The 17,161-nt window shown below is 42.2% G+C and overlaps 1 protein-coding gene across 5 annotated transcripts in view; it reads left to right on the plus strand.

The window, feature by feature from the left end:
- Positions 1-17,161, plus strand: part of DROSHA (drosha ribonuclease III) — a 123,092-nt gene that overhangs the window by 71,418 nt on the left and 34,513 nt on the right. For all 5 annotated transcript variants that reach the window (XM_070774804.1, XM_070774805.1, XM_019982966.2 and 2 more), the window contains 5 exons: positions 2,564-2,671; positions 3,583-3,721; positions 4,067-4,127; positions 15,004-15,063; positions 16,347-16,446. In XM_070774804.1, the coding sequence (XP_070630905.1) occupies positions 2,564-2,671; positions 3,583-3,721; positions 4,067-4,127; positions 15,004-15,063; positions 16,347-16,446 (468 nt within the window). The remainder of the gene's footprint in view (positions 1-2,563; positions 2,672-3,582; positions 3,722-4,066; positions 4,128-15,003; positions 15,064-16,346; positions 16,447-17,161) is intronic.

Here is a 17,161-nt window from a genome sequence, read left to right on the forward strand (position 1 = left end):
ACTTTCAAAGATGCAAACTTGTGTTTGAATGTTCAGCCAGGTAAGTTAGTTCATGTGTCTGGTGTACATTGTCACGTGTGTGCATCCTCTATGGGTAGTTGTGCTTCTGTGTACTTTACTATATAGTACTGTATAGAGTACAGTGGTATAGTATCTTTATTTCAAGCCCAGGATATCTGGGAGCAGCATAAAAGCAGCAGCGATGTAGCTGGTACTGCTAAGAAGCGCCATGCAATAATGATGGAAACAAAAGTGAAAATAACTGAGAGAGTGGAGTGAGGCGAAAAGGTGGTAGACGTCACTCGTTCTTATAACGTGAATTATTCAGCCAGCAGCACGGTTCTAAAGTACAAGGACAAGGTGATGGAACATGTGATGATGTTCTGCTGCTGCCAATGCTGTCGATGGTAATAGGGAATGAGCCTGGACAAGTGATGGAGGAGATGGAGAAACTTCACAGTGTGTGCATGCAGGATCAGCAGGGAGCCCTGGGCTTGATCCCTGGTCTGGAAACTAGATCCTACCTGCTGCAACCAGAAAAACGATGCCGCATGTCACACTGAAGATCAAAGATCCCACGTGCCACAGCTGAGACCCAGCACAGCCACATAAAAATAAATAAAACAAGTAAATAAAGAGAAAGCAGTTTCTAGAAATGAATACAATGAGGGGAGATGCTTAATGATTGTGTGTGGTCTCAACATTGCAAAAATTGATCATTTAACAAAGTGAGCCAGAGTCTTATAGAGAACCTCGAGACTTATCTGTCAGGGATCCAAAATGGACCTTGGTCATCCCTACCTTTCCATGGTGTTCACAAGAACCATACTTACTTGGAAAGAGAACCTGGCTCTATTTGGAGCAAGTTTAGAGAAAGTGATGAAGGGACTCACAGCTGTTTCATGTGAGTAAAGGGTAAAGTAAATAAGACTTAGTTTGGTGAAGAGAAGATGTGGGAACTTTGCCATTAAATGTATTTTCTTTTCTGGGGTAGATCAGAGGGATAGACTATTTTCTAATAATCAGCATACTCTGAAGATAGTTATTTTCTTAACAGTTAATGACTCTTCCTCGCTGGAGGTATGAAAACAACTCACCAGTTTGAATTCATACTTTAGAAAAATAGTTACACTGTGTAGTCTTCATGACCCATCCTCCTTGAGTGCTTAGCCTCAATACCCATGAGTCCCATGCAGGTGAGATGCCTGGGAAACTGTGTTATATTTTGGCCACATACTTTGTTTCCTTATTATTGTGTTTTTTAATACAGCATGGATCAAAACATAGTGGACAAAATGCCAGTAATTCGAATCAGAATAGCATATCTCTGGGAAGCCCCCGGGGGCGAAAAGAGAGTCTCCATCTTTTTTCTTTTCCACAGCTATTATAAGCCTTGCATGTGGAGGTGCTCAATACATATTTACTGAATTAAACTGGAAAGAAAGACTTTCTGTTGATTAAAGATCCTTTTTTGGGAGAACTAATCTTTCTTTATAAGTTAATACAGGGAACTGATTTCTGTAATTTCAAGCAAATCCATTACCATGTATTTTTAAATAATGTCAGCTTAAAATACTTCAAAGACTAAAATGATAGAAAGCACATGTCAGTCATTCTGTGGGCTGTGCCCATCCTCCAGGTTCTGATGAATAAGAATGACTTCTTCATTCTCTTGATTTCTAGGGAAACGTTATTAAAAAAAGGAAAAAGATACGCTCTCCATGAAATTGTCTCCCAATAAGGAATCTATAGCCAAATGAAAAGTGATTGAAATAAAAGTTCTGTGTCCTCAGGTGATTTAACCGTATTGATGGTTTTTATAAAAGTTATCCTCATAATGTTAGATTGAGTGTTAAACCTGGAATGGCCCTTCGAGATCATCTGGCTGAGAAGTTCTTACCCAGAGGCTAATGATGGGCTTTAGAGATCTGTGAACTCATTAAAATTCCATAAAATTTTTGCGTGTTTGTGCACACAGGCCTTTTTCTGGGGAAAGACTCATTTTCCTTAGATCTCAGAAGTGCCTTGACCCTGACAAAGTTTCAGAATTTGTGAGTCCTAATCCATTCCCTTAGAATTAAAGAAACAAGGAGGTACAGAAATTTTTGTGGCTTCCTCAAGGCTACACTGCTGGCTGCTGATGAACCAGGGCTCTTCCTACTTTAGTGAGGGCCACACATGCCCTCTTCTAAGCAGCCTGTTGTATTTACTCATTTGATCCTTTTAATTGTCCTTGAAGGTAGCTACACCAGTTGTCCTCAGTTGACAGGCGAAGAAACAGGAACAGAGAGGTTAAGTAATTTACCGTAAGTCCCAGGATGGGTGAGTGACAGAGCAGCATTTGGACCCAGGCACTCTGGTTCCAGAGACTGTATCTCTAACAACTTACTCCACTGCCCCTCACAGAGGGTATGCCAGGGTGCCATGCTGCCAGTACACTGTTTTAAGACTTTGGCGGATGGGATTTGGGATGTAAAAATATTTTTTGTTTGCTGCAAAATGAATGAAATGTTTTTAATACACTTTTAGAGAATTAAACATATTGAAATGTGCTTTTTCCTAGCATGCCATGATGCTGCCAGTTCTGACCCATCATATTCGCTACCACCAGTGCCTAATGCATCTGGACAAGTTGATAGGATATACTTTCCAAGATCGTTGTCTGTTACAGGTGAGAGTTACTCTCCTGTACATTTATATAATAACAAGATAGGAGTAATTCATCTTGCAGGTTACAGGTGGAATATGGAGAATCTCTATTCTGGAGAGGATGAGGATGTCTAAAACATAGTGTTCTCCATTACTCTACTCTGATTGCCACTTTCAAACCCCTTTTCTCACTTTTTTTTTTAGACTGTCCCTAAAGAAATAGACCAAAGCTTCCAGATTTGCCTGTCAAACCCAAACCTCTTCTTTCATCTTTTCCTCTTTTGTGACTCTTCTTTCCAGGTGCTGTGTATTCTAATTCTTCTCTGAAAGATGTGGATTTTTAGGTTTGTTTGCAGAAGAGGGCTTGGACCAAAGCTCTGGAAATTTGACACTGGAGAAAATGGAAAGTTTGGGGCTTAAAATTTAATAGAAAGATGGTAACAATAACCTGGTGTACGAGACAGCTAAAGAGACACTGATGTATAGAACAGTCTTATGGACTCTGTGGGAGAGGGAGAGGGTGGGAAGATTTGGGAGAATGGCAATGAAACATATAAAATATCATGTAGGAAACGAGTTGCCAGTCCAGGTTCGATGCATGATGCTGGATGCTTGGGGCTGGTGCACTGGGACGGCCCAGAGGGATGGTATGGGGAGGGAGGAGGGAGGAGGGTTCGGGATGGGGAGCGCATGTATACCTGTGGCGGATTCATTTTGATATTTGGCAAAACTAATACAATTATGTAAAGTTTAAAAATAAAATAAAATTGGAAGAAGAAAAAAAAAAAAAAAAAAAAATTTAATTGGATAAACAAGTCTCTTTCCTGTTTCATTTGTGATGGTGCTTCTATGCTTTTTTTTGTTTGTTTGGTTTTTATTAAATTTTTTTAATGCTGAGTTTTTAAAACTGAACTTATGTCTTTGGAATTTTAGCTGGCCATGACCCACCCAAGTCATCACTTAAATTTTGGAATGAATCCTGATCATGCCAGGAATTCTTTGTCTAACTGTGGAATTCGGCAGCCCAAATATGGAGATAGAAAAGTTCATCACATGCACATGCGGAAAAAAGGTCCGTTTGGATTGCAGTCTCCTATTTTGTTCTCTGCCCCCTGTTGTAAATTAAATCCCCACCAGGAATGGTTCCCTGGTAACTGTTTCATTCTGTCAGTGTTTACTGCTTCTTGACTCATATGTAATGACATTTACTTTGAGCACAGCATTATAATAAGAGTGAATGCATTTTTGAGAAGACTTAATTTCTCCTATCAAATAGTGTTTAAAGTAACTAAGTTGATCAAACTTGTCCACATGCAAGTCAGATTGGAGTGAGATAAATAATTTTCTTTCTGGATGTCATATGATGGTTCTAGAATGCTTCTAACAATATTGACTTTTGATTGTTTTTAAAAAATAGGAATTAACACCTTAATAAATATTATGTCACGCCTTGGCCAAGATGACCCAACTCCCTCAAGGTAAAGTAGATTTTTTTTATATTAGTTTTGTTGAGATAGAATTCACATACCATACAATTCATCCATTTAAAGTGCATACAATTCAGTGGTATCTTCACAAAATGGTGTACCTGTGATCACCGTCTAATTTTAGAGCATTTTCGTCATGCCCAAAGGAAACCCCATACTCCATATTTCCCTCAGGTTGCCCAGCCCTAGGCAACCAGCAATCTTCTTTTAATCTACTTTTAATTTTTATGAATTTGCCTATTCTGAACATTTTGTATAAATGGTATCATACAATATGTGGTCTTTTGTGACTGGTTTATTTTACTTTATGTAATGCTTAGAAGGGTTATCCATGTTGTAGTACATATTAGTTCTTCATTTCTTTTTATTGCCAAATAATATTCCATGGTATAGGTAGGCCACGTTTTGTTTATCTGGTCATCAGATTGATGGTCATTTGTTCTTTTTCCTTTTTGGTTATTTTGCATGATGTTGCTATGAATATTTGTGTGCAGGTTTTTGTATGGACATGTTTGATTTTTCTTGGGTATATAACTGAAGTTGAATTTCTGGATGATATAGTAACTCTGTTTCACCTTTCCCTTAAGGAACTGCCAGACTGTTTCCAAAGAGTCTGTACCATTTTATATTCCTAGTAGCAGTATTTAAAGGTTCTGGTTTCTTTGCGTCTTTCCCAGCCCTTGTTATTATCTGTCTTTTTGAACCTGGGCTTCCTAGTGGATATGAAATATTCTCTCATTGTGGTTTTGTTGTATTTCTCTGATAACTAATGATGTTGAGCATCTCTTCATGTGCTTTTGGGCCATTCATATATCTCCGCTGGAGAAATATCTATTTAGATCCTTTTTCTATTTTTTAATCAAGTTACTTTTTGTTATTGAGTTACAATCATTTTTTTAATGTATTCCAGATACAAATCCCTTATCAGATACATGATTTGTAAAAAAAATTTTTCTCATTCTGTGGATCATCTTTTTACGGTTTTAATGAAGCACAGAAGTTTTGATTAATTCTAAATAATAGATAAATTGTGTTACTTTGGTTCCTTTTGCTTTTGGTGACATGTCTAAGAAACCATTGCCTAATCTAAAGTCACAGAGATTTACATCTGTTTCTTCTAAGAGCTTTATGGCTTTTTCTCTCACATTTAGATCTTTGGTCTGTTTCAGTTAGAACTGGTATGACATAGAGGTCTAGCTGCTTTCTTTGGCTTGTGGATATCCACTTATCCTAGCACCACCATTCTTGAAAAGGCTAATCTTTCCCCACTAAATCACCTTGGTTGAAATCACCCTCGTTGAAAATCAATTGATGGTATATATGAGGGTGTATTTTTGCTTCTTAGTTCATTCCATTGATCTGTATGCCTGACCTTAAGCCAGTACCAGTTTGTCTTGATTACTGTAGCTTTGTAATAAGTTTTGCAGCCTAGAAATGCAAGGTCCCTTTTCTAGCTTTCTTTTTTTTTTTAAGATTGTTTTGGCTATTCTAGGCCTATTACCTTTCCACATGAATTTTTTAATTAGCTAAACTTTTGCAAAGAAGCTAGCTGGAATTTTGATAGGGATTGTGGTGAATCTGTGGGTGAATTTGTGAATGATTACCATCTTAGTATTAAGTCTCCTGCTTAATACTTCTGTTCCCTGAACATGTGTTTAATTTCTTAGTAATGTTTTTTAGGTTCCAGAGTACACATTTTGTATGTCTTTTGCTGAATTTATTCTTAAGTATTTTATTCTTTACAGTGCTATTCTAAATGAAATTATTTTTATAATTTTTATTTTGAGATAGTTCATTGCAAGCATATAGGAATGCAGTTGATTTTTTATTTTGATCTTGTATCTTGCAACCTTGTTGAGCTCATTTGTTAGCTCCAATAGTTTTTTAGTTGATTCCTTAAGATTTTCTGGGATTCCCTGATAGCTCAGTTGGTAAAGAATCTGTCTGCAATGCAAGAGACGGGTTTGATCGCTGGGTTGGGAAAATCCCCTGGAGAAGGGAAAGGCTGCCCACTCCAGTATTTTGGCCTGGAGAACTCCATGGACTGTACAGTCCGTGGGGTCACAAAGAGTCAGAACGACTGGGCGACTTTCACTTCACTTTAAGATTTTCTATGTAGATGATCATTTCACCTGTAAATAGAGATAATTTTACTTTTTCCTTTTCAGACTCAGTTCAGTTCAGTTCAGTCGCTCAGTCATGTCCGACTCTTTGCAACCCCATGGACCACAATACATCAGGCTTCCCCGTCCATCACTAACTCCCAAAGCTTGTTCAAACTCATGTCCATTGAGCCAGTGACACTATCCAACCATCTCATCCTCTGTTGTCCCCTTCTCCTTCTGCTTTCAATCTTTCCCAGCATCAGAGTCTTTTCCAGTGAGTCAGTTCTTCACATCCGGTGGCCAAAGTGTTGTAGCTTCAGCATCAGTCCTTCCAATGAATATTCAGGACTGATTTCCTTTAGAATTGACTGGTTTGATCTCCTTGCAGTCCAAGGGAGTCTCAAGAGTCTTCTCCAGCACCACAGTTCAAAAGCATCAATTCTTCGGCACTCAGCTTTCTTTATGGTCTCACATCCATCCTTCTCACATCCTTTTCACATCCATCCAGCCAACTCTCACATCCATCCTTTTCAGATTGGATGCCTTTTATCTCATTTTCTTAACCTGGTTGCCCTAGCTAGCGTCTCTAGTACAATATCCTGTAGAAGTAGTGAGAGAGGCTCCTTGCCGTCTTCTTAATCTTAAAAGGAAAACATTCTTTTACCATTTTGTATGGGTTTTTCATAGGTGCCTTTTATCATATTGAGGAAGTTCCCTTCTGTTCCTACTTTGTGTAATATTTTTGTCGTGAGGGTGTGTTGAATTTTGTCAAATGCTTTTTCTGCATCTATTAAGATAACCATGCTTTTTAAAATTTTATTTTATTCACATTGTGTGTTATATTAATTGATTTGGGGGTGTTAAACCAACCTTGCCTTCCTGGGATACATTACACTTGGTCATGGTGTATAGTCCTTATACGGTGTGTTTAGGTAGAATTTAGTCTGCTGGTATCGTGCCGAGGATTTCGGGCCTGTAGTTTTCCTTTCCTTTGATGTTTTTGTCTGATTTCATTATTAGGATAATACTGGCCTCATATAATGGGTTGGAAAGCTTTATGTGTTAACTTCTCCTATCTTACCTCTTGATTTTAAAAGCTACCTTCATACATTAATATTTTCACTTTTGTGTGGCCTTGAGCCCCTGAAGAATCTGGGAAGGAAGTAGGCGGGGTCCAAATAAACTCATTAACATCCTGGAAAATGGAATGGAAACAAATGCCTGATGGCTGCTGAGGCTCTAATATTGCTCTCAAGAGGCTTATCTTTGTGTGTGAAGCACAGCAGGTTCTATTTTGAAAGCCAGTACAGGAGACTGAGAGAGGCTTGCTTTTTAACCCGGGGCACTGAAAAGTTGAACAGTCAGGCCTGTCCCTCTTAGGAAGCAGACTTAGATGGATGAAAGGTGGGGAGAGCAGGGTTAGACGTGAGACACTGCTGCAGCCGGTAATGGCCTCTTCAGCCAGGTGCATGCCCAGTCGAGCTGGCACAGCTTCCTCCCCTACCTTTTTCTTCATGTATCCCTTTTCTTTTCAAATAGGCTTGCCTTGAGGGTGCTCTCTTTTGAGGTTATCATGAACCAAACCGTCTCTTCCTCTTCAATCAAGAGGTAAAAAGAAAGGCAGGCCGAAACTTTAAAATTCCAGTTTGAAGATGATCACACGTCTCACTACTGTGTTCCGTGCGAGTCGAAGATCAGAAAAGAACTGTCTAATTAGAGGAGCCTTAATCACACCCTCAGGGATAGCGTGGTCCTGGTTTCCCTATACCCTGCTATACTGTGAAGTCTTCAGATGGCCAGTTCTGTATTTTAATAAGTAGAACCCTGGGTCCCCTGCAGCCCCCTTCAGCAGGGCTACACATGCCACCGACCCATTCTTTTTCAGTGATGAAAGCACAGGTTTAAGTGATCTTTGTCTCATCCACGCCACCCACAGCTGTTGGCATATAAATTATGTCTTTTTGATAGCACTGTTTAAACCTCGTGGTTTATGTTTTCTTACCCTGGCAAAGGGAATGATGGCTGAGAGACTGTGTTCTTCCTGAATTTGCATTTTGAAAATGATACCACTGATAGACTTCTGTTCTGGCCTTTGTGGCTCTTGTGCTGAGAGTCTCCTGCCTTCTGTCTGATCTTTTTGCTGATGCAGAATTGACCCCAGCTTTCTATTCAGAAAGAGCCTCCTTGCCTCGGCAGCCAGTCTGGTGGCTGCTTGGCTATGGCTGTGTAGTATCCCCCTGTGCACGGCCCTGGGAGCTGTACTGAAGAAACAAAGACAGATTTAATCCAACAGACATTTGTCCAGTGCCTTTTGAGTTTGAGGCAGTTCACAGGTATTTCGGTTAGGATTAGGCGCCATCACTGCTGGGCCCGGGTTCAGTTCCTGGTCAGGGAAGCCTTCGTTCTTCTTCTCTGCCTGCCACCTACCAACCTCCTCAGCACGACCATACCCTTAGTGATCGTGGCTCAGATGGTAAAGAATCTGCCTGCAATGCAGGAGACCTGGGTTTGATCCCTGGGCCAGGAAGATCCCCCAGAGACGGGAATGGCAACCCACTTCAGTATTCTTGCCTAGAGAATTCCATGGACAGAGGAGTCTAGCGTGCTACAGTCCATGGGGTCGCAGAGTTGGACACAACTGTGCAACTGACGTTTTCACTTCTTTCAAAGGCAAGTAAGACATAGCCCCCGCTCACCAGGAGGTGTGACTACCTGGGGTGGGGTAAGAGTTCCATAAACATGCATAATATAAGGAAGACTCTGCTGTGCGCTTCAGTGAGGGTCAAAAACACAACAGCCATACCAGACTGCTGTGGGGCCAAGGAGAGCTCTGGTGGTGGTTCAGGGGTTATGGGTCAGTTATATACCATGTGCTTGAATAATTGAGTTCACTTGAAACAACGTGCCCTCTTCCCTGTTTGTTTCTTAGTTTGCTGTTATAAAGTGGGATGCGGTAGTGTGCTCCTTGAAAGTATTTGTACATGTTTGAAATGAACACTATGCAGTTTCAAGCATCAGTGGGTATATTTCCTCCCAAGCAAGCCTGCTCAGAACTTTAGACTTGAGAAACGAACAAGACAGCCAGTAGGCTAGTAGGTTGTTTGGGCATCCATGTCCGGCGCTGCAGATGGAGGAACAGGGCAGGTTGGGGAGCTGGGTGGAGTTCTTCCCAGCCCCACCGAAAGCCACTCCTCCCACCCCTGCCCATCCTGCCATGCAGTTAGTGCCGCGTTCTGCTGGGTCTCCCTCCAGACGGCCTCTCCAGGCGTCATCTTGCTATTTCTAGAGCCTCCATTCTAGTTTGTAGCTGTAAACTGCTTGAAGGCTTTTTGCGATATCATGTCACCTGCTGAATACGTCTGAACCTCCTCACCTGACAATCCCAGCATCTGGTGACCCAGGCCACTCTTCCAGGCACATTGCTGTCTTCCCCGTGGCCTTCTGCACACCAGTAAAACTGAACTGCTTCCTGTGCACTCGAGCATACCCTCTCCCTTCCCTGAAGGCCGGCAGTCATTGTAGCTGTGCTCACATTCTGCCAGCATTTCTTTTCTGGTGCAAGTTTCAGTTCTCCCAGGTATTATTAATATTTTGTGTCATAGTTGTTTTTTTTTTTTTTAATACTGTGAGCATTTGGAAGGTCTTTGATCCTACTCTCTCTTTTCTTTCTTTCAAATTCTCTTTCTTTTCTAATTAGTGCCTTTCAAAAAGCAGGGGCTCAGTAAATAAGTCTTAAAGGAAAGAAGGCAATTCATGATATTACTTTTATTCCAGGTTTTTTACTTGTTGACTAGAAACAGGGAAATGGGAGCATTAGGAAAGGTCATGGTCAGAGCCTTCAAAAGTTTAATGGCTGGTGAGTCTCGTAATCTGATTTGGGATCAGCTCACTCCAGTACTCTTGCCTGGGAAATCGCATGGACGGAGGAGCCTGGTAGGCTACAGTCCATGGGGTCTCGAAGAATTGGACTCAACTGAGCGACTTCACTTTCACTTTTCACTTTCATGCACTGGAGAAGAAAATGGCAACCCACTCCAGTATTGTTGCCTGGAGAATCCCAGGGACGGGAGCCTGGTGGGCTGCTGTCTATGGGGTCGCATAGAGTCGGACACGACTGATGTGACTTAGCAGCAGCAGCATTTACAAAGTATTGTTGCCTGGAAAATCCCGTGGACGGAGGAGCCTGGTAGGCTGCAGTCCATGGGGTCCCTAAGAGTCGGACACGACTGAGCGACTTCACTTTTACTTTTTACTTTGATGTATTGGAGAAGGAAATAGCAACCCACTCCAGTGTTCTTGCCTGGAGAATCCCAGGGACGGGGGAGCCCGGTGGGCTGCCGTCTATGGGGTCGCACAGAGTCGGACACGACTGAAGCGACGCAGCAGCAGCAGCAGCATTTACAAAAGACACAAAGACTTAAAATTAATAAAAATCTGTCTGCCTATCAAAACTACAGAATAATTAGCTTTTATGGTTACAAGTTAACCTGTCATTTTTTGAAATGTCACTGTTGAACCACATAAATCTCAGGTGTATAGTTATATTTAAGTAATGCAAATCACAGCAAAATGTTACCACAGCGAAGGTCTCTGAAGGATTAGGCATTCGGTCTCATTCAGGGGATCTATGTTATCAGTAGGACCTTTGGGAATGAGGGGCCAGGAGACTGTAATGGAAAAGTAGGAAACTCAAGCAGCTTTCCTTTGTTGTGTTTTGTTTTGCTTGGTAGAGTCATTGCTGGACATAATGTGTGAGGATCTATGGGATCAGTGGAGAAACACGTGTAGACTGTTTATTAAGGCCTATTTAAGGAAATGGTAGTTGCAGAGTACCCTTTCAGTCATGCTAAGTTGCTTCAGTCGTGTTCGACTCCTTGCAGCCCTTTGGACTATAGCTGCCCAATTATTTCTGTCCATGGGATTCTCCAGGCAAGAATACTGGAGTGGGTTGCCATTTTCTTCTCCAATCAGTTATACATTTAGTATTTATCATTAAAACCAGTAACAGTGCATTGACTATATATGAATAGATGCTTAATCTGGGATCCATGGGTCCAGTTGGATCTGAGATCTAGTAGGGCTTCTCCCCCCAAGTGTTCAGTTAGATGTAATAGTGAAAGTCACTCAGTCATGTCCGACTCTTTGCAACCCCGTGGACTGTACAGACCATGTAATTCTCCAGGCCAGAATACTGGATTTTGTAGCCTTTCCCTTCTCCAGCGGATCTTCCCGACCCAGGAATCAAACTGGGATTTCCTGCATTGCAGGTGGATTTTTTACCAACTGAGCTATCAGGGAAGCCCCACATGAGGTATGCCTGTAGTCTCTATTATAATATTTTTTTAATAATTACCATAGTGTGAAAATCGCTCAGTCATGTTCGACTCTCTGTTGTGTCCGACTCTTTGCGACCCCATGGTCTATACAGTCCATGGGATTCTGCAGGCCAGAATACTGGAGTGGGTAGCCTTTCCCTTCTCCAGGGGATCTTACCTACCCAGGAACCCAGGACTCCCGCACTGCAGGCAGATTCTTGACCAGCTGAGCCACAAATAGATGTAATGGACAGAAGGAATTCCTGGGCTGGGTGGAAGTTTCAGTCGACCTGCAAGGCCCATTCTAGCTCTGCCCTACCAGTTGCCCCTTGAGGCTTGGAATGCAAAGGTAAGAAAATGTCATTCGTCCCCTCCCTCTAGCAGTGACCCTTGGACTTGGCCCATCCCAAGATGGTTTTCTATGGAGTAGATGACACCTTACAGTAATTACTATTACAGGGAGACTGTTCTGTTTTATGAAGTGTTTTGATTTCCACAGACCAAATGTGCTATCTAACTGCTACAGTTAATCTAAATTTCATAATGCCTCTGTTGATTCAGTTCTCAAAAGCAAATGGAATGTTTACTGCTCTGTAAATATCTCATCTTGGAGCTTGCTAGTATTTAAACAGGGGTGATTAAAGGAAGTATAAACAACGGAAGAAGGAACAAAAGACTTGGCGCTGTAGACAGCAAGGACCAGCAACTCACTCTGTCCATTTTTCCAGATAAACCACTGGGTTAGGAATTGTCCGATATAATACTAAACTAAAGTGGTATTTAACCCCCATTTTCATTTGTGGCCTACTGCCAGAGTTTAGTCACAGTGAGGATACAAAAAAACATATGCTGGATAGGGGACACATTATTTAATGGATGGCAGAATTACTATTGAATAAACTTGTTTAGCACTGTGACCTTGTATTTTAACACACTGAATAATGGTCTACCTTCAAGGTTATTAAAATTCTCGATGTAGTTCCTGTCTCCCTGAAAGTTTATAAATGAAATTAAATAAAATTTATACCAATATGACTTAATTCAAAATAGTATATGACTCAAAGCAGCTATTATTCTTTGACGTTGTCTTGTTATTCTTCAGTTAAGCATAAAACAGTCCAAAGTATGGTTCTTCTTCGCTCTGGACTCTGGCCAGGGTTTCTTGGTTTCCACCTTAACTAGATTTTCCTGTATTGTATTTTGAACTGTTGGGAAGATGATAGTCTTTACCACAGAAAATGCATGTTTATTTTACTGGCTTGTGGGAAAGAATAGGATAATGTTAATTTCTCTCTTTTTTAAAAATTTATTCCTTCTTAGTTCCTATCGTCTCTCAGGCAATAACTTATTTTAGGATCTTCTTTTGCATGGCTTCAGACAACACTCAAGTTCCCAGCCTACTCGGGTCACAGTCTGGCTTGTCTCCACCACTTCACAGAGCTTGCCCTTCCGTGGCTTCAGCCATCTCCCTGGTATGAGTCAATGCTCTCTTCTCATCTTGCTGAGTCTGTTTCTTTATTGAAACATTCTCTTCTCTTTGGCTACAGGATAGCACTGACCTCTTCTTCCTCCCACCACTTTGCCAGTTCCCCTGTGCTGGCTTCCCTTCTGCTGGACCACAGCCGTGACCCTTTCCTAGGCTCAGTCCTGGGACCCCTTGCTTAGCTGCATTCTCTGCCTCACTAGTGCCATCCAGTTTCAGCATCTGAAATCCTGTCTATGCATAGACAACTGCTGTAGTGTTCTTGCCTGGAGAATTTCACGGACAGAGGATCCTGGCAGGCTACAGTCCGTGGGGTCGCAAAGAGTTGGAAATGACTAAGAGACACACACGTAGATTTATTACTAACTTTGTTCTTGCCTGTGAACAATAGGTTAATATATCTAGCATTTTGCTGGATCTCTCCATTTGGATATTTTATGCACATTTCAAAGTTAGCATATCTACAAGGCAACTCTTGCTTCTTCCCAAACCTGTTCCCCTCTTGGTCTTCCCATTGCAGTAAATGGCAGCACTTTCCACCCAGCCATGTGAGCCAGAGTCTGGCACTGCCCTTCATCCTTTTCTTGTGGTTAGCTTCCTAGTCCCAACTATCAGTACCTCTTTTCTGCTCCATCTTTCAAATGTCTCCCAAATCTGACGGCATCTCTGCCCCTCCTCTGTTACCTCTTCAGCCTGCACCTCCATCATGTCACATCAGGACCACAGCAGTATCCACCCCAGTACTTGTCTTTCCTGTGCTCAGTCTCTGCTAAAGGCAGCCAGAGTGGCCTTTAAAAGCCTCAGTTAGATCAGGTCACATCTCTGCTAAGCAGAGAGATGGTGACCTGCTTGCACTGAGAGACTCGCAGGTAGAAGGAGGCTTCCATGAGCCACCTTCCTGCCCGTTTCAGCCTCGTTCTCCAACATGAGAAACTCAGCTTGTAAGATGCACCTTCCTCAAAATAATTGAGATATAAATAAAATACAGTCTCTGCACCAAGGGAGTGTACTTATTTTGATAAGGGACTCAGGTGGGCATTCGTGTGGAGCTCACATTCTGCTAGACCTCGAGGGATGAGTCAGTTTTCAGGGAATCTTGCTGTACAGGGGAGACCTGAAAACTCCAGGGCAGCACAGAGCTTGGCCTGCACAGAGGCACTGAGTATTGTAGGGGATGCCCTCTTCAGAGAGGACCAGGCATGCTGGAAAAGGATCCAGTGCATTGGTGGGAAAGGATAGCAGTGGTAGAGAACCCACCTGCCAATGCAGGAGACCTAAGAGACGCTAATTCATCCCTGGGTCGGGAAGATTCCCTGGAGGAGGACACAGCAATCCACTCCAGTATTCTTGCCTGGAGACTCCCATGGACAGAGGGGCCTGGCAGGCTACAGTCCATAGGGTTGCAAAGAGTCGGGCACAACTGAAGCAACTTAGCATGCACACGTGCACTTTTCAGAGAGGACCAGGCAGTTTTGGAAAAGGCCCCAGGGCATTGGTGGAAGAGGATAGCAGACTGAAAAGGTAGGTTAGGCCCATTTTAAGAGACTTTAGACATGAGGTCAAATTCAGAGTTTGGACCTTGGGAAGCTAGAACATGGTGCCAGTGCTGATTTTCCACTATTCTTACTCTAAGAATGCATTCTCCCTTCTCTCGTCCACCTGATAGCAGTGTAGAAAGATTCACAGTTGTTAGGCTGATGTCTCATTGCCTTAAGTCTGATTCCCAGGGGACGGAGGCACCAGGGTAGAAAGCCTGAACCCCGTGGTAGGAGGCAGTGCTCCCTCCTCCCTTCCCTCCTAGGCACCCCCCTGGCAGGATGGCCATCAGAGCCCTTGATTATGAGGAGTTCGTTAGGGTGCTTTGATTACTAAAGGAGCTAACCCTCAGCATCCTTTCCTTTGAGAAGAGAGGGAGGAAATGTAAATGTGGGCTATTTCAAGAGAGCTTTTAAATTCTCCTGTAGGATTAATCACAACGAACGGTTGGAGTTCCTGGGTGATGCTGTCGTTGAATTTCTGACCAGGTAAGTAGGCTTTTCTGCTGTTCCCCAATAATTGCATTTTACAGGCAACATACTTAATACATTACCTTCTTTGTAATTAGCCCAATAAAGCCTTGAAACACAGTGGTTTTGGTCTCTTCTGCAGAGCTTAAAAGCTCCGTGTCTGTGGCTCTTGCCCTGATAACTTGCACTCCCTGATGCCGTAATGAGCAGGATTACAAGATGAAAGGCTAGCGTCTCTGTCCTGTCAAGTTTATGTTCAAGTTGCTACAGCCACGAGAGATCAGCTTGTCTTGGTCTAGATGCTTCAGAGCTTATATTCAATTTATAAAGAAAGGGATGATATTTTAAAATGTCATTTCATTTTCTGGGATTTGTCTTTGATCCCTTTCTCACTCTTTCTGAACTCAAGGGAAGGAAAGCTTATGAGGATTTTAATAACCAGATTTTTTGGGTGTGTCTAGTGTATGTGTGTCTGTATGTTTGTGTGTTTTCTCCCCAGAAGTGTTTTTGGGTCCTTAGTTTGGAGGTAGAGGTAGGAAAGTACATTTTGGTTTCTCAATACTCATAAAATTTCTCTTAAAGGGAGATGACACATGTTGCTCTTGGAACTGTCTCAAGCTATTTTTATTCTCTTTCAATCATTTCTTTTCCCACGAAGGACAAAGTGAGGCAAAAGAACAGTTTTCTCAGCGTGTTCTCACTGGACACAATAGGGCCAAACTAGCTTAGCTGCCCCAATCAACAGTGGGTCTTCGAAACTAGTTTGAGAATTAGGAGAGCGCAGTTACCCTTGTGGTCCGGCCTGGTTTTCCATCAGCCTTCTTCCTAATTCCCGGACTTCCCTGATCAGCAGCCCTGTCTCTGTTTGCCACTCCTGGTTCTGTTCCTGTCCCCATCTGTACTTGTGACAAATGTGCCACCTGGCTGCCCTGCTCAGAGCTCTCCTCAGGGGCCCTTATAACCCAACCCAAGCAAAGCTCTCTGTCTCCAGGCTCACTTTTCAAGTGTTAGATAGGATTGCTCTCAGCAGGATGAATGATTGTTCAGGTCTTCATTGTCATCGTATTTCAGAGAGCTCTTTTTACAGAAGTCAGTGTCAACAGATGAGTGGATGCTGTTTGGGTTTTAGCACGTTCAGATATATTGTGTTTACTGTTTAACCCTTCAGAGACCTTTCAGTTTAGTTCAACCCAGCCTGTATGCACTGCGCAGATATTATGTGTCAGGGCTGTTGTTTTAGACTCAGAACCACATACAGAATATTGTGATACATACTTATCCATGTGGGTTTTTTTTGGCAGTGTCCATTTGTACTATCTGTTTCCCAGTCTGGAAGAGGGGGGATTAGCAACCTATCGGACTGCCATCGTTCAGAACCAGCACCTTGCCATGCTGGCAAAGGTACGTCAAGTGTTTGCACTTTATTTGCAGTGAAGTCTACATTCTCTTCTTCAGTCCGTGCATAACTTTGCATTTGAATCAGTAACTCTAGGGTATATTAAGGGTTTAATATTTTATTGACGAGGAAGGATTTTTTGTTTATTTGTCTGTTTGGGTTTTAAGGACTCAGCCTTATCAGTCCTGTTACCTTAGTGAGTTTCACCAGCAGCTAATGAACTCCGCAGTGAGGTGTCTCGGTAACAGAAGAGGAAAAAATTGACAGACGTGCATGAACAGAAGGAGCATGAGAACAGAGCAAAAGAAATGAAAGATTTCATATTTTCCCTCTGTGTAATATTTCTGAATTACATTTGTTTTTAATTTATTTTAACAGACAGAATTATAGCTTTGAATAGAATACTCCAGGCCATTTGTATTCATGGGGGATACTTTACAGATCTTGGAGAATCCCCCCAGATCACAAGTCCTATTAATTAAGATTTTGGTTTTAGGCTGTTTAGCCAGCCACATTGACTTTGCCGACTGACTGACAGAACCTTTCCTTGATTTAGATTCGTGGTAGGCATGTTGCTTGTGTTGTCTCATTTGATCTTCCTGTCTCTCTGCAGTGTCTTGTTATCATAAATCCTAACGGATAGGACCCTGGCACTTGTTTGGGAATTCAGGATACCAGCAGGGGGACCATGGACAAATTGATATTCTCTTTGCCAAGCCA

The sequence above is a fragment of the Bos indicus genome, chromosome 20, assembly GCF_029378745.1.
Source record: "Bos indicus isolate NIAB-ARS_2022 breed Sahiwal x Tharparkar chromosome 20, NIAB-ARS_B.indTharparkar_mat_pri_1.0, whole genome shotgun sequence".
Classification (NCBI taxonomy): Eukaryota; Metazoa; Chordata; class Mammalia; order Artiodactyla; family Bovidae; genus Bos; species Bos indicus.